We start from the raw sequence: 21,575 nt of genomic DNA, 5'->3' as shown, positions 1-21,575 counted from the left end.
GTGTAAATGGATGGTTTTGAGAAGTCCTTTATTTAAAAATCTTCATCTGGTTTTCGCCTTCCGGTGTTCTTCAACCAGTGCTGTCTTCTCTGCCACCGACTCGGTCTTCCTCCAACTCTGTCTCCCATCATTGTGCCTGCTCTGCTCTCTGTCTGTTCTTATATAGCCATGGGGCATGGCCATCACATGACGTCACAATTGGCAGGGTCTCAGGTTGACATACCCCATACTCATTCACACTGGTGGGGAAGATCTGGGTGTCCCCTTGTTAAATCCAAATTTTATTCCAGAGCCTCTGGTTTATAGACGAGATACATCCTAACTATAGAGCCATTTATCCAACTTTTAATCCAGAGCCTTTAATTTATAGACCAGATACATCCTAAATATAGAGCCATTTATAGAAGCTGTCCATCCAGAGCCTCTGGTTTATAGACACAATACATCCTAAATATAGACCCATTTATCCAACTGTCTATCCAGAGCCTCTGGTTTATATACCAGATACATCCTATATATAGAGCTATTTATCCAACTGGCCATCCAGAGCCTCTGGTTTATATACCAGATACATCCCCTAAATAGGGATGAGCTCGATGTTGGGGTCTGTTCGCCCATTCGCTGAACAGCAAACATTATGGGGCGTTCGTGGAAAATTTGTACGCCACGGAACGCCCCATAATGCACTGCGAGATCGCAGTACATTGCTGTATAATGATTGGCCAATGCATGCTCCTGACCTGCATGCTTTGGCCAATCCCAGCGCCTTCTGCTCAGAGAGCCATAATTGGCCAAAAGTAGGGTGCCTTTGGCCAATCATGGCTCAGGGGGACTAAGTCCACGCCCCACACTATATAAGGCTGCCTACATGGCAGCCCTGTGTAGTGTTGTTGGTGTGGATGGAGAGATAGCTTGATTTAGATTAAGCAGGCAGGTTATTCAGTTAGAGGCAGTGTATTTTATTGAGATATATATATATATATATATATATATATATATATATATATTCTGCATCCAGTGTAGTCTATAACTACAGTGCATTTCTGCTGGTGTACACAATACAGTGCAGCCGTGGTGCAGTTGCTACTACTTTTCTGGTGGTGTACACAGGACACAATACAGTGCAAATGGATGAAGGGAAGATTCTGGACAGCCGCACTCAAAATCAAATGCCTTTATTAAAAAAAAGGAGGTAATAATCCAAAAAGTACAAGCCACAGCAAACAACGGATCACAGGAGTTGACGTGTTTCACACTTTCGCTGTAATGTATAATCATTTCCGATGGTCAAACAATGGCAGTGCTCGGCTGGCTGACATTCAAAGGGAATGCAACCTGCCCACCACCTGCCTCATTTGCAACATGCCCACCAGGAGGAACTCAACGTTGGCAATGCTGCAGCTGCTGCACACGCAGCAGAGGGCTATCAATGAGTACCTGTGTGAGTATGGCACCAAGACAGATTCAAGGGAGCTTGGTTTCTTTTCACTACACCAGTAGCCACTGATCAAGAATGCATGCACTGTCCTGTCATCATTTGAGGAGGCCACGAGGATGGTGAGCGGTGACAATGCATGCATCAGTGATACTGTCCCTCTTGTCTTCCTGTTAGAGCACACGCTTTGTGGAATAATGGGCCGGGCACTTGAGGCAGAATAGTGGGAGGAAGAGGAGGACTTCATTACCTCTGAAAGCCCCCTTTATCCAGATAGTATTCTTGTGGGCCCAGCAGTCTTAAAAGGATCGTTTTCAGTCCTCAGAAACTCAGGGCTGAAAGTGCCGCTGGAGGGTTTGTAATGGATCATAGAGTGCGCCTGTCCACAGACTTTGTTGATATGCTCACATTCATAAAAATGAATCATGTCTTGGATCAGTAGTTATTAAGCACCTAATGCTGATGTAACTGATTGAATTTTCTATGAATGTTGAATCCCTTGAAGACTGCCTATGCTGAGTGACTATCCTATTCCTCCTCAATCTTAATAGGTCACCACCATTACTGCCCAAGGCCCAATTTTTCCACCCCTGTTTAACAGGGGAATGTAATTACAGTTTTTGATCTAATATTTCACAGCAGGGCCCATTCCTGCACACAACAAGAGTATCTATGAGGGGTTACTATGTTGTGGCACCACCACCACCCAAGGCCCAATTTTTCTGCCCCTGTTTATCAGGGGCATGTAATTATAATTTTTGATCTAATATTCCACAGCAGGGCCCATTTCTGTGCCCCACCAAGAGTAACTGTGAGGGCCTTCAGTGTTGTGACACCACCAAAGGCCCAATTTTTCTTACCCTGTTTAACGGAGGCATGTAATTACAATTTTTGATGTAGTATTTCACAGCATGGCCTGTTTCTGCACTTACCAAAAGTAACTGTGAGGGCTTACAGTGTTCTGGTACCACCAGCACCTAAGGCCCAAATTTATGCAGAGCATATAGGTTAAGCCGTATAGTGTATATATACTGCTGTTCAGAGTATATAGTGCCTGGGGGACCCCCACGCCATTTTTTTTATTTGGGTGCGGGCTTCCTCTTAATATCCATACCAGACCCAAAGGGCCTGGTAATGGAGGGGGGTTGGGGGCCATGCTGTTTTTATCAATGATTTTCATCTATATTGTTGGGACCAGACATTACATTACAGCCGTAAGCAGTTTTGAATTATTTTTTTTCCTTTAGAAATGTCATTTTGCTGTGGTATTGTTCTAAACAAGGGAAAACTATGCCACTTTACAGGCATACTATAGACACCCCCAGGCCTGATATTTAAAGGAATATTTCATTTTTATTGTTTCACTTTAAGCATTATTAAAATCACTGCTCCCGAAAAATGTTAGTTTTTAAAACTTTTTTTGCATTGATACATGTTCCCTGGGGTAGGACCCGGGTCCCCAAACAGTTTTTATGGCAACAATAACTTGCATAGAAGCCTTTAAAATTAGCACTTTTGACTTTTCACGTTCGTGTCCCATAGACTTTAACAGTGTTTGAGCGTTCAAACAAACTTTTTGCCTGTTCACATGTTCTGCTGCGAACCGAAACTGGGGGTGTTCGGCTCATCCCTAATCCTAAATATGGAACCATTTATCCAACTGTCCATCCTGAGCCCCTGGTTTATAGACCAGATACATCCTAAATATAAAACCATTTATCCAACTGTCCATCCAGAGCCTTTGGTTTATAGATCGGATACATCCTAAATATAGAACCATTTATTCAACTGCCCATCCAGAGCCTCTGGCTTATAGACCAGATACATCCTAAATATAGAGACATGTATCCAACACTGATAAACAAGACCTCTAATCTGGTATAACAAGCAGGATGAACTGTGGAGGAAATCTGTGCAGACATTAATTATCTCAGTACAGTTCAGATAATTTTCTGTTTTAATATTTGTCCACAGAGAGGATTATCCTGTTTAGATTACATGACCACATCAATGAAAATGGCAAGAGATCAAAGTCACATGAATGAGAAGATATTAAACCTCACCCAGGAGATCATCTACCTTCTCATTGGAATGGTGAGGAGGATTCCGGGAGGGTCACATAGCAACACTTTTATGCAGAATTGATGTGGGGGAGGTTCTGGGATTGCCTGCATTTAGTATTTGACATTTTTTATGATGTATCTCAATAGAATTATACAGTAGTCAAGAAGACATCCGGTGAATATGTGACCTCCAGTAGACATCCCCTTGAGTCAGGACAGAGAGGGACCCAGAGAAACATCACTGCCCCTTCATCTGTGTCTCTGACTCCTCTGAGTGATGAGAAGAAGAAGATTCTAGAAGTTACCAAGAAGATCACTGATCTGCTGACAGGAGAGGTGAGCGGTGGTGGGAATTCTGGGACATTATCCAGTAACAGACAAGGGATGTGTCTGGATGGTGACTGTATCATTGTGTGTGTCAGGTTCCTATAAGGTGTCAGGATGTCACTGTCTATTTCTCCATGGAGGAGTGGGAGTATTTAGAAGGACACAAGGATCTCTACAAGGACGTCATGATGAAGGACCAGCTGACCTTAAATGATGGAAAATTAGGAAAAAATAAACTTTGCTTGAATGAGATGACATTGAACCTCACTCTGGAGATCATTAACCTGTTGACTGGAGAGGTGAGGAGGATTCTGGGATCACATGACATCACGCTTATTTACAGTATTTTACAAAAGTGAGTACACCCCTCATATTTTTGTAAATATTTTATTATATCTTTTCATGTGACAACACTGAAGAAATTACACTTTGCTACCATGTAAATTAGTGAGTGTAAAGCTTGTTTAACTGTGTACATTTCCTGTCCTCTCAAAATAACTCAACACACAGCCATTAATATCTAAACCGCTGGCAACAAAAGTGAGTACACCCCAAATTGGGCCCAATTAGCCATTTTCCCTCCCCGGAGTCATGTGACTCGTTAATGTTACAAGGTCTCAGGTGTGAATGGGGAGCAGGTGTGTTGGATTTGGTGTTATGACTCTCACGCTCTTATACTGGTCACAGGAAGTTTAATATGGCACCTCATGGCAAAGAACTCTTTGAGGATCTCTACATAAAGATGGCCTAGGCTATAAGAAGATTGCCAAGACCCTCAAACTGAACTGCAGCACAGTGGCCAAGACCATACAGCTGTTTAACAGGACAAGTTCCACTCAGAACAGACCTTGCCATGGTTGACCAAAGAAGTTGAGTCCATGTGCTCAACGTCATAGCCAGAGAATGTCTTTGGGAAATAGACATATGAGTGCTGCAAACATTGCTGCAGAGTTTGAAGAGGTGGGGGGTCAGCCTGTCAGTGCTCAGACCATACGCCACACACTGCATCAAATTGGTCTGCATGGCTGTCATGCCAGAAGGAAGCCTCTTCTAAAGATGATGCACAAGAAAGCCAGCAGTTTGCTGAAGACAAGCAGACTAAGGACATGGATTACTGGAACCATGTTCTGTGGTCTGATGAGACAAAGATAATCGTATTTGGTTCAGATGGTGTCAAGCTTGTGTGGCGGCAACCAAGTGAGGAGTACAAAGACAAGTGTGTCTTGTCTACAGTCAAGCATGGTGGTGGGAGTGTCATGGTCTGGGGCTGCATGAGTGCTGCCGGTGTTCTGTCGAGAAGGGCCCCCATAGAATAGCGCATGTGCCATACGGAACAGCACAACAGCTGATTTGCCGATCAGCTGAGCTGACGTAACCAGGGAGCATGTGCACATTGTAGGAGGTATCTCTCGATGGGAGATACCATTTCACAGGCACACTTTAAACCTATACAAACAGAGGGGGAGACCGTAGTTCTCAGACTGTGCATCGCTGCTGCTGGAGGGTGGCTAGTGGCTGTGTTGAAGAGCTGATTTTGTCTGTGTTGCAAGCCAACCTTTCACACAGACAAAACCGGCCGTTCAACACAGCAAACCCGCCCTGCAACACAGATAAAAGTGGACCATCAGCACACTGTAAAGCCTCCCCGCAACTGCGAGCCACAATGTGAGAACTACGGTCTCCCCCTGTTGTTTGTATAGGTTTAAATTTTGTCCGGGATATGGTATTTCCCATCCAGAGATGCCTCCTACGATGTGTGCTTGTGCCCTGGTCACGCCACTCCAGCTGATCTGCAAATCAGCTGAAGTGCGGCTCTGTCTTGCGCATGCGGGGGCACTTTTTGACCGAACACCGACACTGGGGAGCTGCAGTTCATTGAGGGAACCATGAATGCCAACATGTACTGTGACATACTGAAGCAGAGCATGATCCCCTCCCTTTGGAGACTGGGCCGCAGGGCAGTATTCCAACATAACGACCCCAAACACACCTCCAAGATGACTACTGCCTTGCTAAAGAAGCTGAGGGTAAAGGTGATGGACTGGCCAAGCATGTCTCCAGACCTAAACCCTATTGAGCATCTGTGGGGCATCCTCAAAGGTGGAGGAGCGCAATGTCTCTAACATCCACCAGCTCCGTGATGTCATCATGGAGTAGTGGACGAGGACTCCAGTGGTAACTTGTGAAGCTCTGGTGAACTCCATGCCCAAGAGGGTTAAGGCAGTGCTGGAAAATAATGGTGGCCACGCCAATTATTGACACTTTGGGCCCAATTTGGACATTTTACTTAGGGGTGTACTCACTTTTGTTGCCAGCGGTTTAGACATTTATGGCTGTGTGTTGAGCTATTTTGAGGGGACAGAAAATTTACATTGTTATACAAGCTGTACGCTCACTACTTTACATTGTAGCAAAGTGTCGTTTCTTCAGTGTTGTCACATGAAAATGTATAATAAAATATTTACAAAAATGTGAGGGGTGTACTCACTTTTGTGAGATACTATATATAGAAAAGGAGACCAAAACTGGTCCAGAGAGGTGAGGACGATTCTAATATGTATTGCTGTATATCACAGGACTGTGCTGTAGTTATGAAGACATCTCTTGAGAATATTACAAAGAGGAAAAGTCCCCGCATGTCTACAAGAACGAGAGCAAGACAAAACTCCATTACTGTGTCTCCACCTACCTTCCTGACTCTTAAGAGAAAAAGCAAGAAAAAGATCCTAGAACTCATCAACAAGATCACTGATCTGCTGACAGGAGAGGTGAGCGGTGCCGGGAATTCTGGGACATTATCCAGTAACAGACAAGGGATGTGTCTGGATGGTGACTGTATCATTGTGTGTGTCAGGTTCCTATAAGGTGTCAGGATGTCACTGTCTATTTCTCCATGGAGGAATGGGAGTATTTAGAAGGCCACAAGGATCTCTACAAGGACGTCATGATGGACAATCAGCCGCCCCTCACATCACCGGGTAAGAGAAGACTTTATTGTAAGGCTCCATGCACACTAGACGCTCAAATCTGCCCCAAAAAAACTCTGGATAAAAACCGCTAATATTTAGCGTGTTTTGCCAGGGTTTTTGCAGTGTATAGGAGTAGACGTGTTTTTGTTAAGGATCGGGAGTCTGCCAGTGTCCTTAACAACCAGTTAATAGCTGGTATGGTGTATAATGGTTGTTAACCTCCCTAGCAGTAATACCGAGTCTGGCTCAGGCTGCAATTTCAGTACCACCAGCGGTAACCTGGAGCCAGACTCGGGATCGCATCGCTGTATACAGGGAGGATACAGGGAGAGGTTACTTACCTTGTCCCCTGGATCCAGCGATGTCCTCCCCGCTGTGTGTGTGAGCTCCTCCGCTCGATTCACACAGTGCCCGAGTGCCGCCAAGCTCAGTTCCCTGCGACGTTACGACGCACGAGAGCGGAGATCGGCGCCAAATTCAAAAAAGTAAAAATACACAAAACACATACAGTACTGTATAAAAAGAAATACACATCCCCTTTGTCCCTAGTGGTCTGTCCAGTGCCCTGCATGTAGTTTTATATTATAAATACTGTTTTTTTTCTGCTTGGAATTTGGAGATTGTCCATAGCAACCAAAAAGTGTCCCTTTATGTTAAAAGTGATTTTAGACCAACTAGAAAACAGCGATAATAAATTATAATCACTTGCAGAATTGAGCGATAGCGATTTGTGGGGAAATTCGTCATCAAACGCTAAATCTAATGACAGCGACAATTCTGCAAATGAGCAAATTTCAGTGTTTTTGGATTTGATTACATTATTGAATAATTTTTATTATTATTTATTATCATTATTTATTATATTATAAACTTTATCATACTCGGGATGTCTACTAGACTCTTGTTTGAGCAGATTTAAGAGAGTTATTCCTAAGAATTGCAGGCCTACAATATAAAACGCCAAATTTCCATGCAAAATAATTGTACCGCTTTCAGCACCTAAAATCAGAAATAATCATACCGCCAGGCAGGTTAAGGAGCGGGCTGAGAAGCCGGCGCCCGTGTCCTGAACAATGGATGACACATCAGCTGACAGTTGAATGTAAACACAGCGATTGCCGGTAAAAAAAGGTTGGGAAAAAAACAGCGTGGTAACCCCCCCCCCCCCCCCCCCACAATCCATATTGGGCTCTTCCAGGTCTGGTATGGATATTTAGGGGAACACCACACCTAAAAAAATAAAATAAAATGGTGTCGGCCCCCCATAATTCATACCAGACCCTAATCCGAGCATGCAACCTGGCAGGAATTGGGGGGGGGCACGACTGAGTGCCCCCCCCCCACTTTAACCTTACTAGACCACATGCACTCAACATGGGGGGGTTATTTGGGGTCCCTGCCCCCCCCCGAAGCACCTTGTCCCAATGTTGATGAGGACAAGGGCCTCTTCCCGACAACCCTGGCCCTGTGGTTGTGGAGGTGTGGGTGGGTGACTTATCAGGATCTGGAAGCCTTCTTTAACACTGGGACTCCCATGTAAATGAGTAGTGTGTACATCCCTACTCATTCACCCAAAAAGTGTCAAAAGTAAATAAAAACAAACGTGGTATTTCACATGTCGTTTATTTAAAAAAACAATGTCCCTCGGTGTAGATCCATCGTCAATCACGATGAACGATGGCCGACGACCTGAAAACCGAAAAAAAAAAAAAAAGGTCTGTACCAGACTAAGGCCATCTCCATTCTTCACTATGATGTCATGTTCCCAACAAATGAGGAGGATATACTGTACACCATATGAAAGGTCCATCTCCATTCCTCAATATAACGTCATGTTTTACTTTCTAACAGATGGACACCATGTCAGGAATACCTCGGAGGGAAATCCTATTTTTTCTCCATATTATGATGTGAAAAATTATGAGATTGCTGAATATTCTCGTGAAGTAAACCAAATGAGTCAAATTCTACACCACAGACCATATCATGTGGAGACATCAATGGATCCCTCTAATCCTGAGGAATCTTCTGACCAATCACATCCTGTTATTTCAGACATCCATCTCCATTCTCACAGTGCAGATCCATCAACAGAAGAGAGTTCATTATCTTGTTTGGAGTGCGGGAAATATTTTAAGACAAAATCTGAACTTCTTTTACACCTCAAAACTCACACCAGTGTGGCCTTTTCATGTTCAGAGTGCGGGAAAGTGTTCCCCGAGGAAAGGAAATTTCTTACACACCAGAAAAGTCATAAGAGTAACAATCCTATTTCATGTTCAGAGTGCGGGAAACAGTTCAATTTCAAATCACAGCTTCTTATACACCAGAGAAGTCACACAGGTGAGCGTCCATATTTATGCTCAGAGTGTGGGAAAGGTTTCCAGAGCAAGGCATACTTCCTTACACACCAGAAAATTCACACTGGCGAGCGTTCGTATTCATGTTCAGAGTGTGGGAAAGGTTTCAGTAGCAAAGGAAACCTTAATTTACACCAGAAAATTCACACAGGTGAACGTCCATATTCATGTTCAGAGTGTGGAAAGTGTTTCACTTTTAAAGTAAGTTTTGTCGCACACCAGAGAAGTCACACAGGTGAACGTCCATTTTCCTGTTCAGAGTGTGGGAAAAGTTTCAGTAGCAAAGCATACCTCATTACACACCAGAAAAATCACACTGACAAGCATTCATATTCATGTTCCGAGTGTGGGAAACATTTTTCTGATCAAGTAACACTTATTAAACACAAGAGCATTCACACAGGAGAACGTCCATATTCATGTTTAGAGTGCGGGAAATGTTTCACTCTGAAAGTACACTTTCTTAATCACCAGAAAACTCACACAGGTCAGAGTTCTTATTCATGCTCAGAATGTGGGAAATCTTTTGTTAACAAAGGACTCCTTCTTGTACACCAGAGAAGTCACACTGGAGAGCGTCCGTATTCATGTCCAGAGTGCGGGAAATGTTTCGCTCAAAAAGGACACTTAAGTTATCACCAGAAAACTCACACAGGCGAGCAACCATATTCATGTTCAGAGTGTGGGAAAGCTTTTGCTGACAAAGGCACTCTTCGTAGACACCAGGTACTTCACACAGGAGAGTATCCATTTTCATGTTCAGAGTGCGGGAAAGGTTGTCTTGATAAAGCAACCCTTCTTTTACACCATTTAACTCACACAGGTGAGCGACCTTATTCATGTCCGGTGTGCGGGAAATGTTATAACAGCAAAGGACACCTTGTTAGACACCAGAAAACTCATACGGGTGAGCGCGCTTATTCGTGTTCAGAGTGTGGGAAACATTTCGCTCGGAAGGAACATTTGCTTCAACACCAGAGGATTCACACGGGTGAGCGTCCTTATTCATGTTTAGAGTGTGGGAAATGTTTCGCTAAGAAAGGAAACCTTCTTGTACACCATAAATTTCACGAAGAGAAGGGCCCTTATCCATGTTCAGAGTGCGGGAAAACGTTTGTTTCTAAAGGAAATCTAAGTCAACATCAGAAAACGCACACCCGCTAAAACCACCGACGAATGTACGGACGATTTTTTTTTTCAAAATGATTTGTAGGGTTCAATGAAGAAATTTAAGGTGGTACAACTCTGTAAAGGTGACATGGCGGGTGTCTGGTTTGCTTAGACATCTCCTGGTTTCTTCTATTTCTTGGATGCTCCAGTTGGGATCTCCACCTCCCACAGTTCCTAATTCTGTTCCCGCACACCTTGGGGGGCGTGTAGGAGATCATAGGCTTCTCTAGTCAGCCATGGTGACTCCGTCTTCCATAATAATTATTCTCTTCTATGTTCTATATACAATGTCGGTGAAGAGTTCCTCTACAACCTCGGAGCTAGAGATGTTTTTTCGGCACCATCCAGAGAGAGGAACCTAGATTTAGGCCGGCCATAAATGGGTTGAATATCCAACTTATTTTCTTTTGAAAATGAGAAATTTCGTGCAATTTGTAATCGGATGGTGCCACCATTTCATTTCAAAATTCGACCAACCAAGCCTTCAATTTCGCCTCATGTTGCTACAGAGAAGACTTTTCTTGACCGGAAATCTTCTTTTCTTTCCAGGTCACAGCTCCATGCGCATTTCTTTTTTCGATTTATATTTCTCAGAAGATTCTCCCGTCATTGATTAGAAATTTCAAAAATTTCCAACATGCCTGATCACTCAAATTTGAAGGCCACACGAAAATCGCCCATTGATGCGGCCAACTAATGTTGCGAAATTTAAACAGAAATTTGAACAAAAGTTCTTAGTTGTGGAATTCGACCGGTTAGCCTTACATGGGTCAAATTCCGAAAGAATTTTCTTTTCGAAGATTTAACTAATGAGAATTCCAAACAAATCAGAAAGTTTGTTTGTTTTTGCCACCATTGATTTTAAAATTCCACCAACCAAGCCTTCAATTTCACCTTGTGTTGCTACAGAAAATAATTTTTGTGGCCAGGAATTTTCTTTTCTTTCCAGGAATTTTTATTTTCCTGACAGACTCCATGGCAGCCTACGTATGGGTTAATCCCCGCCTCTCATACCTCATAGGACCCCACTCCCATAAATCTTTGCTTCTGAACAGAGACTGTGTTCCTTTTTTGTCCTCCTCCTAGGACCAAGGTGTTTGCTTACCTTACGAAGAGTTCCGGTCCAGTCCTGTTTGCACGAAGATCCTGAGGGTGATTGTGGATTCCAGCAGTCCCAGCTATTAGCCGGGTGGAAACGGGCGATATATGCGATGCCATGAAGAGCTTACTAACCTGCCATTGGCAGGCAAGCGGCAATTTGGCCATACATCCTTTGCTATTAGCAGGAGGCCTCTATTTTGATGTCCCGTTCGTGCAGTGGGTGGAGTACCCCCAGTCAGGATGGATCGGGATCGTGCCGTGGCGGTATCGTATTGATTTTAATCATTATCATTATGGCAGCCTGTTTATGTGTGTTGTTTGTCATCTCCTTCTTTCCATTTCCTGGTATGTATGGCGGCTGGAGCGCATTTGCACTCCAATCCGCCGCCTCTTCCGTTCGTTCTGCGCAGGCGCGTGCCTCGTTCGGATCGAGGCTTGGTCCGAACGTGCGCAGTTTTCGGAAGACGGCGGTGATCGTGCATGCGCACGAACTCCGCTGACCGACGCCAGGGGGGCATGGTGACGTCACCATCGGCGCCAACTTTTAAATAGCTGTCAGATACAGCTATGGTTGGGATCGCTCTGCGAGAGAAAGGCAGCATTCCCGGTGTGCTGTGCGTCTTGCTTGGAGGTATGTTCTGTTCGCCAGGAAGCTCTACTATTTGATTCCTGTCAGGTGCTTATGGTGTTTTCGAATCTCTCCAGCATACAGACTTTCTCATTATGGACGTATCATCGCCCCCCAGTGGCCAACCCTTACGCTGCAGGTAGGAAGATTATTTCCTTCTGCTGGGTTGTTTTCGGTAATTACTTTTGGTTTTTTCTTGCTGTAGTTTTTTCTTTCTATTTAGCCCTTCTAGGTCTGATCGTCATTTATCGGCACGCAAAGATACTGACCAGTCTAGGTTACATCATCGTCAGTCTACGTCAAGTTCTAGACGCCCTAGATCACCCTCCAGACACCATAGATCAAGATCTGGATCTGGTCGTCATTCAACCCACTGTTCCAGCCGCTTAGAGAAAGCCTGCTTGGGTTGTAAATCTCACGTTCCAGAGGATAAATCTCTCTGTGAGTCTTGTTATTCCAGAGCTATGAAGGAAAGGGGAGCCGGAGACCAGCAAGTGGATGCATTGGTCAGGAAGGTGGTTCAAGAATCTCTGAACAAAGCAGAGTCTGATCGGATGTTTAACCCTCCTTCCGTTACAGCTCCTGTCGATGTAGATGCAGACCCCGTAATTCCGGGTCCCTCCAGACACAGTGTCTCTCCAAGTGAATCTTCAGACAGTGAGATTGATGATTCAACTGCAGGTTTTGATTTTTCTCTTGTCCCGCAGTTAGTCAGAGCAGTCAAGGACGCTCTAAAATGGGAAGAGCCAGTTGAAGCACCCTCTAAACAGAGGAAGTACTTTAAACACCTTAAGAAGGACCGCCCGAATTTCCCCTTCTTGGGTGAGCTCGGTGAGATTATTTCAGACGAATGGGGAAAAGTGGAGAGGAAGAACTCCTTAATTTCCAAGATTGCCAAAATGTACCCGTTTAAAAGCGAGGAAGTTAAATATCTGGATTCAGCCCCTCTTATTGATGCGGCTCTAATGTGTCTAGTCAGACATGTTACACTCCCTCTTGAAGATTCCGTTTTGTTCAAGGATGGTTTAGAGAGGAAGATTGACACCGACCTGAAGTGCATTTATATCACCGCAGGCATGGCTTGTAAGCCAGCTCTGGCTCTTGCAGCATTATCTAAAGCCATGGAGTCTTGGACGGATGATGTTGGTGCAGCTTTGGGAAGCGTTTCGGAAGAACTTATCCAGAATTCACCAGTACATGAACTGAAGTTAGCATCAGTCTTTTGGGGGAAGCATCCCTTGATATTATCCGCCTAGTGGCACGTGTCATGCTCTCCTCAGTTACTGCGAAGCGCGCTCTGTGGCTTCGTCCGTGGGTTGCAGATCCTGCCCCTAAACAGGCATGGTGTAAGATTCCCTGTGAGGGACCCTCCCTCTTCGGGAACAAACTTGATTCTGCCATTTCCAGTGCTACTGGGGGTAAATCAGGGTTCTTACCCCAGGATCGTCGCCTCTTGGGTCAGAGGAAAGTTCAGCCCAGACAAGAACAAGAGCGTGCTAGAGATGCTCGCCGTTACAGGCCTGGTCGGGAATTTAGGAAGAATTGGAGAAGGGCTCAGTCTTCAAGCCAAAAATCCTCTAAGTCAACTACATCAAGGTACAATCCTACCACTTGTGAAAAAAAAAAAGAAAAAAAAGAAAGGTACTCCTGTCTTACACAGATCCCCTGTTGGCTCAAGGCGCTGCCATTCCGGTCCCAACCAGAGAGAGATTTCAAGGGGTCTACTCCCCCCTCTTTATGGTCCTCAAAAGAATGGCTCCTGGAGACCAGTTATCGACCTAACGCATCTGAATTCCTTCATCAAGAAGGAAAAATTCAAGATGGAGACATTACTAACAATACGTCAGTCAATACAACCAGGCGACTGGTTGATTTCCATAGACTTGAAGGATGCTTTTTTCCATGTCCTTTTTGCAAAAGAGTTTCAGAGGTACCTTTGGTTTGCAGTGGGCGAATTACATCTTCAATTTGTATGAGCCCGTTAGGGCTTACAACATCGCCTCGAGTGTTTTCGAAGCTCTTACTGGCTGTGCTAGCACTAATCATGATCAAAGGTATTCAATTACACCATTACCTAGACGATCTACTATTGCTTTCCCAAGACAGAGAACAGCTACTGTTACATCGAACTCAAGTCATCTCGACACTCACGGAATTTGGTTGACTGTTGAACCGGGGAAAAAAGTCATCTGGACCCAACTCAGTCTTTGATTTTTCTCGGAGCCCAGTTCAACACGCTCGAATGTACCATCTCCCTTCCGGTGGAGAAAATTCCGGTGATCCGAGACAGGATTCGGCCTGCATTGCATTCTCTTCTTCTCAGGGCCTCACAGTGCCTCAAGATAATTGGCACTATGGTATCCACAGCCCCCATGATAAAGTGGGCACAATGGAGGATGCGTCCCTTTCAGAAGGGTTTTCTTCTACAATGGGACCAGGGGTCTCGAGACCATCTGGTCAGGATAACCCCCTCCATGCGGGAGAGTCTCTTCTGGTGGCTCCAACGAAAGAACCTCCTCAATTGCCATTCAATAGCTCCCGTCTCTTGGGTCACAGTAACGACGGACGCCAGCAACAAGGGCTGGGGCGCCCTGTGTCTATCAGAAATGGCCCAGGGCGTGTGGGAATTTCCAGCCCAAGAGGTAGTATCCAATGTTCTAGAGCTTCGTGCTGCTCTCCGTGCTCTTCAGGCCTTTTCTCACCTGATTTCGGGGACCTCGGTTCTCCTAAGGATGGACAACACGACAGCAGTGTCTTATATCAAGAGACAAGGAGGCACCAGCAGTCTCTCTCTGCTGAGGGAAGTGAGTCCAATCATGTCTTGGGCTCAGATGAACTTGTCAAATCTGACGGCGGTTTATCTCCCCGGAATTCAGAATGTCCAGGCGGACTTCCTATTAAGGTTCTCCCTGGACAACGAGTGGTCTTTCCATCCCGAGATATTCACATGGATTCTGTCTCTGGGGATCCTGCCAGAAGTGGACCTGTTTGCCTCCCCGTGCAATTTCAATCCGGAGAAATATTATATGAGGTGTCGTTGTCCTCAGGCCTTCGGTATGGATGCACTGACGGATCAGTGGAGGTTTTGCACGGCTTATGCCTTTCCCCCAGTCCCGGTCATCCTGCGATTCCTTTCAAGACTCAGGTGGGAGAAAGTTATGGTGGTGACGGTTGCTCCATTTTGGCCCAACAGGCCGTGGTTTCCGCTCCTAATGCAGCTGAGTTTTCGGGATCCAGTTCCTCTCCCTTCCAGGGCAGATCTCCTGCTACAGGGAACATCTCTTCACCCATGCCCGGCCCATCTTCATCTGATGGTTTGGTTCTTGAAAGGGGAAGGTTGGAAGCATTAGGGTGTCCAAGTACTGCCATCGCTACTCTACTGAATGCTAGAAGGCCAGGTACTAAAAAAGTCTATCAAAGAATTTGGACGAAGTTTGCTGACTATACTTCTTCCGTTGGCAGTTCCTGTAGTGATCCGAAGATTCAAGACATTTTGGGTTTCCTGCAGACGGGACTAGACCTGTCACTATCAGTGAGTTCCTTACGAGTTCAAATTTCGGCAATTTCAGCATTTACTGGCGTTTCCTGGGCCAAACACCGTCTTGTCAGACAGTTTTTCAGGGGAGCAATAAGACTCAGACCCCAGAAAAAACCAAGATTCTCCAAATAGGATCTTCCTTTTGTCCGGGATTCCTTTTCAGAGGAAAGACCTGAGCATATGGTTCAATCATCTATCAAGGCTCTTTCTCTCAAAGCTGCCTTTCTGGTGGCTATAACATCGGCCAAGAGGGTCTCCGAGATCAGCTCTCTGGGTTGCAAAGAACCTTTTCTGATGTTTTTCCTGGATCGTGTGGTCTTGGTTCCCATGTTAGGGTCAAATCCTAAGGTCACATCTGTATTTCATGAGAACCAGGAGATTGTTCTTCCTACTTTTCGGACTTCCGGAGATTCTAACATTCATCCTTTAGATGTTGAAGTTCTAAAACAGTACTTAGAATCCACAGCTCCTTTTCGGACTTCTGACCATCTCTTTGTTTACTTCCATGGAAAGAATAAGGGATCGCGTGCTTCTTCAAGAACCATCGCAGCTTGGATTGTTCAGGCTATTCAAGGGGCTTATTATCCTAAGGGTTTGGCTCCTCCAGAGGCGGTGACGGCTCATTCTACCAGGAGCGTTTCAACATCATGGGCGGCTGCTCGTCATGTTTCTCCAGAAGTAATCTGTAAAGCGGCCTCATGGTCATCAATTAATACCTTTATGACACATTATTGTGTTGAGCCAGCTTCTTTATCGTCGGTTAATTTTGGTTTGCATGTCTTATCTGTTGACGGTGCCAATTAAACCTTTTTCTGTTAACCAGCAATTTCCCACCCGGGTGTGTATGGCTAGTTATTTCCCATACGTAGGCTGCCATGGAGTCTGTCAGGAAAAAGGAAAATGTATATCAAATACTTACTGTAATTTTCCTTTCCTGATGGACTCCATGGCAGCAGGAGTTCCCTCCCATTTGCTGGAGTAGGCTAAGTTACGGAACACAGTCTCTGTTCAGAAGCAAAGATTTATGGGAGTGGGGTCCTATGAGGTATGAGAGGCGGGGATTAACCCATACGTAGGCTGCCATGGAGTCCATCAGGAAAGGAAAATTACGGTAAGTATTTGATATAAATTTTCCTTTTTCTTGTGCTCATGCACATTTCTTTTTCGATTTTTTTTTTTTTTATTTTTTTTTTTTTATAATTCTCAAACAATTCTCCCATCGTTGATTAGAAAATAGTTTTTCCAAAAAAATTTCCAACTTGCCCGATCAACGGGCCATGCGAAAATCGGCCACTAATGGTGCGAAATGTGAACGACCCAATAAGCTGGCCATACATGGGTCAAATTCCAAAAGAATTTTCTTTTGAAAATAGAATTAATGCAGGCCATACATAAGAATTTCGAACAAATTTTCTTTTGAAAATCTGAAATTTTTGTGCGTTCTGTAATCCGATGGTTATAGATTTTGACTAAGCGAACCTTGAATCGTGAAATGCGTTGCCATGCCTGCATAGAGGTCTCATGATGTCTTATGATGTATCTTGATGGTTTTTTATCTTCTATAAAGTAATCATCACTGCTTCATACCTGAGTGTACACACCTGAGTGTGGTCAACCTTTCTTTAACCGTTGGCTCTTATCCAGGCTGCGGACTGGACCTTCACCACAAGGTTGAGGGGAGCAATCATTCCCACCTGGAGCGGCACAGCTCTGCCTTTGTATCAGTTATCTGTAATTCTATGGTGCCACCATTGATTTAAAAATTCGACCAACCAAGCCTTCAATTTCACCTCATGTTGCTACAGAGAAGACTGTGCGTGGCCGGAAATCTTCTTTTCTTTCCAGGTCACAGCTCCAGGCGCATTCGAAATTTATTTCCAACATGCCCGATCACTCAAATTTAAAAGCCACAGGAAAATCGCCCATTAATGCGGCCAACTAATGTTGCCGAATTTTAACAATAATTCTTAGTTGCTATTTTCGTAAGGAAATACGTTCGGAATTTGACCCGTTAGGCCGGCCATGCATGGGTCAAATTCCGAAAGAATGTTCTTTCGAAAATCTAATGAGAATTGAGAATTCCAAACAAATTTTCTTTTGAAAATAAGAAAGTTTGTTTGTTTTGCCACCATTGATTTCAAAATTCGACCAACCAAGCCTTCAATTTCACCTCATGTTGCTACAGAAAAAAAAATTTGTGTCCGGGAATCTTCTTTTTTTTCCCGGGAATGGTCTTTTCTTGTGCTCATGCGCATTTCTTTCTTGATTTTTATTTCTCACAATCTCCCATCATTGATTCGAAAATTGTTTGTTTTTCCAAAAATTTCCAACATGCCCGATCACTCAAATTCAATGGCCACACGAAAATTATTCATGTAGCCCACTAATGGTGCAAAATTTGAATGGAAATTCTTATGCTGGCCATAAATGGGTCAAATTCTGAACACATTTTCTTCAGAAAAATCTGAAATTTTGTGCGTTTTGTTATCAGATGATGCTACCATTGATTTTACTTAATTTTATTAATTAATTTGATTTAATTCGACCAAACCTTCAATTTCACCTGTTGCTTCATAAAATATTTTTTTTGTGGCTGGGAATCTTCTTTTCTTTTATTGCGCTTTTTTCGATTATATTTCTCACGTGATTCTCCCATCATGATTAGAAAATCGTTAGTTTTTCAAAACATATCCAATATGCCCGATCACGCAAAATCGACGGGCGCACAAAAATCAGCCATTGCTGCAGCCCACTAATTGTGCGAAAATTTGAACAAAAATTCTTAGTTATGATTATCAAACGAAAACGCATTCAGAATTCGACCCATTAGGTCAAATTCCGAAAGAATTTTTGTTTTGAAATTCTGAAGCATCAGGTGAATACATGAGAATTCCAAACAAATGAAAATCAGAAATTTTGTGATTGGATGGAGTCACCATTGATTTTGAAATTTGGTCAACCAAGCCTTCAATTTCACCTGTTGCTTCAGAAAATAATTTCTGTGGTCGGGAATCTTCTTTTCTTTTCTGGAATTTTCTTTTCTTGCCCTTATGCACATTTCTTTTTCGATTTATATTACTCATTGATTCGAAACATTTTTGATTTTTAAAAAATTTCCAATGTGTCCGATCACTCAAATTCAATGGCTGCATTAAAATCGGCCTTTGCCGTGGCCCACTAATGCTGTGAAATTTGAATGAAAATTCTTAAGCTCCCTACACACTATGACAAAATTGGGCAACCAAATGGCTGGTTTCTCTCAATGTTTCACAGAATGTTGGATCCGAGGATAGAAATAATGTATGAAAATTCTCAAAATTTTCATTCGGAAAGGTCGAAATCGGCTGTCGAAAGTTGTGTAGACGCTATCAGAAAATCGTACGATCGTTCCTCAGATGAAAATTGTTCGCCCGATTTTTCTTATAGTGTGTACAAGCCATTAGATAATATTTTCGAAAGAATATTCTTACAAACATCGACCCGTGTATAATGGACTAAAGAATTTTGTATAACCAGTCATGTACACTGGGCGTCCCATGCCCAAAAAACGTCCATAGAAGAACACCTGGCGTGTGTAAGTAGGTCCTGCTCTGCTGCTGCTTCTCCCTTGCACCTGCCAGCAATTCCCCGCTGTCAAAATGGCAGCCTGGACTACTTGTGTAAAAAATGGACAGCCTGACACAGCATTTTTTAACATTGTTGAAATATGATATATATATATATATATATATATATATATATATATATATATATAGGTCTAGAGAAATGGTTCTCAATCCGGCCTCAAGTACCCCCAACAGGCCATGTTTTCCTTTATCTTGTACAGGTGCTTTAAATCAGAGTCAATGGCTTGGTATTTTGGACAGCAAAGAGAAATTCCCCAAACATGGTCTGTTGTGTGTACTTGAGGACCGGGTGCTCTAGACTTCACATTATAAGAGGTCTAAAACTGCATTTAGATGAACCAAAATCCAACATGGATGGATGCCTCCAAGCCACTTGACCTTTTAGATCCTCCTCACACTGATATAAAGCCACAGGATGACCTCAAATCAGTTTGTTAAAATAAAACTATAGGCAAACTTTTTTTTTTCATTTTTTCATTTCGGATAGAGCAGGGGAGGGTTATAACCCCTGTCAGATTTTTTTTCACCATCTGTGTCCCATTATGGAGATTTGCCTTCACTTCCTGGCCCATAGCCAAACAGGAAGTGAGAGAAAATCCCTGCAAATGAAGGGAATTCCAGAACTAGTGTCCCAATTGGAAGATTTCTCCTCTATCACTTTTCTGGGGGAGAACCCAAAATATGGGGATTTCTTTTACTTTCACTTTCAATGATAATGGTAAACAGGACAAACAGAGAGGGTGAATCTCCTTGATGGGGGCACAGACCGCAATAAAAACTGACCGGCTTTCTAATCCCTCTCCACTCTATCCAAAACTAACAAAAAAAGCTTTGCCTTCAGTTATACTTTAAATCTGATTTTATCACCATAGGTACATACCAAAAGAAAGATAAAGGCATCCCATATTGCGGTAATATATAACAATTTATTAAAACCAAATAGAAGGGTACTCACAAACAAAGAGCAATATAGGCATTAAAAGTCCGCACCGCCAGCGTGATGACATCGCCGATATTCTCCGCCCAACGGCCTCCCTTTATCACATGGCGTTTGGTGCACTTTGGATCTATCAAGATTTTTCACGTTGGACTTTATTTTATATTTAATGTTTTTGAACTTGTATTAGTTTGTTTGCTGTGATTTTTTTTTTTATTACAGCACAACACTTTTTCTCTATAGATTTGTTTAGATATTTGTGTGCAGTATCAGTGAGTGCTGCTGTCACAATGAAGTCTTCTATTCTATTGAATTGCTTTGAGTTTGCCTAGCGCAGGATACTCATATCAATTCTTGGTTTGAAAAAAAAAAAAATATGTATATTTATTAATAAAATGTGTGCCTATTTAACCCCCTATTAATCCTCAGTTTATCCCAATCTGCCACAATTAACTCATTCTTCTCCTTTCCTGCTGAACTATTATTTTTATGATTTTTTTTCCCTACTATTCAAACTTTTTTATTTATTTATTCATTCATTTTGTTTATTTTATTACTATTTTTTGTGTTGCATTACAAAAAAAAGCACATTGAAAAAAATAAGCCTTTTAAATATTCAATTTATTTATTCATTTTGCTTGTTCTCTTTTTCTTTTTTTTTTGTGTGTTGTATTACAAGAAAAAAAAAAAGAAGCACAAAATAAGCCTTTTTAATATTCAAACTTTTTTTTTTTTTTTGCTTTTATTGATTTTGCTTATTATTGTTTTTTTTTTTATTGTGTTGTATTACAATAAAAAGCCCAAAAGTGAATAAAATGTATATACACTATATTAAAATTATTGGGACGCCTACCTTTACACGCACATGAACTTAAATGGCATCCCAGGGATTACTATACTGTGGCAAATTCTTGGTTTCTGGCTGTCCTTCTGTGTACACTATATTACCAAAAGTATTGGTACGCCTGCCTTTACACGCACATGAACTTTAATGGCATATTAGCCTTTGTCCGTAGGGTTCAATATTGAGTTGGCCCTCCCTTTGCAGCTATAACAGTTTCAACTCTGAGTGAGTGTCTACAATTGTCCCCTATCCCAGTACATTGCACACTCACATCGGTCCTTACCCTCATGGAGCCCACAATCCAAGGTCCCAAGGTTCATATACTAGGGCCAATTTTGGACAGAAGCCAATTAACCTACCTGCATGTCTTTGGGAGGAAACCGGTGTACCCGGAGGAAACCTGCACAGGCACAGGGAGAACATGCAAACTCCAGGCAGGTAGCGTCATGGTTGGGATTTGAACCAGCGACCCCTTTTTACTGCTGGGTGAGAGTTCTAACCACTACACCATTGGTCCACCCTTTGCAGCTATAACAGCTTCAACTCTTCTGGGAAGGCTGTCCACAAGGGTTAGGAG

The 21,575-nt window shown here is 43.1% G+C and overlaps 1 protein-coding gene across 1 annotated transcript in view; it reads left to right on the top strand.

Annotated features, from left to right (window-relative positions):
• LOC143956393 (uncharacterized) overlaps positions 1 to 21,575 on the top strand; it is a 39,345-nt gene that overhangs the window by 3,109 nt on the left and 14,661 nt on the right. The window contains exons 2-7 of the mRNA XM_077466609.1: positions 3,410 to 3,529; positions 3,646 to 3,834; positions 3,921 to 4,124; positions 6,402 to 6,593; positions 6,680 to 6,803; positions 8,646 to 10,145. Coding sequence (XP_077322735.1) covers positions 3,434 to 3,529; positions 3,646 to 3,834; positions 3,921 to 4,124; positions 6,402 to 6,593; positions 6,680 to 6,803; positions 8,646 to 10,145 — 2,305 coding nt within the window. The 5' untranslated portion in view covers positions 3,410 to 3,433. The remainder of the gene's footprint in view (positions 1 to 3,409; positions 3,530 to 3,645; positions 3,835 to 3,920; positions 4,125 to 6,401; positions 6,594 to 6,679; positions 6,804 to 8,645; positions 10,146 to 21,575) is intronic.

Source organism: Lithobates pipiens, unplaced genomic scaffold (assembly GCF_037356315.1).
Source record: "Lithobates pipiens isolate NorthernLeopardFrog02 unplaced genomic scaffold, aLitPip1_a1.2 Scaffold_35, whole genome shotgun sequence".
Classification (NCBI taxonomy): Eukaryota; Metazoa; Chordata; class Amphibia; order Anura; family Ranidae; genus Lithobates; species Lithobates pipiens.
The sequence above is the reverse complement of the archived record's forward strand: the minus strand, read 5'-3'. Positions and strand labels throughout refer to the sequence as shown.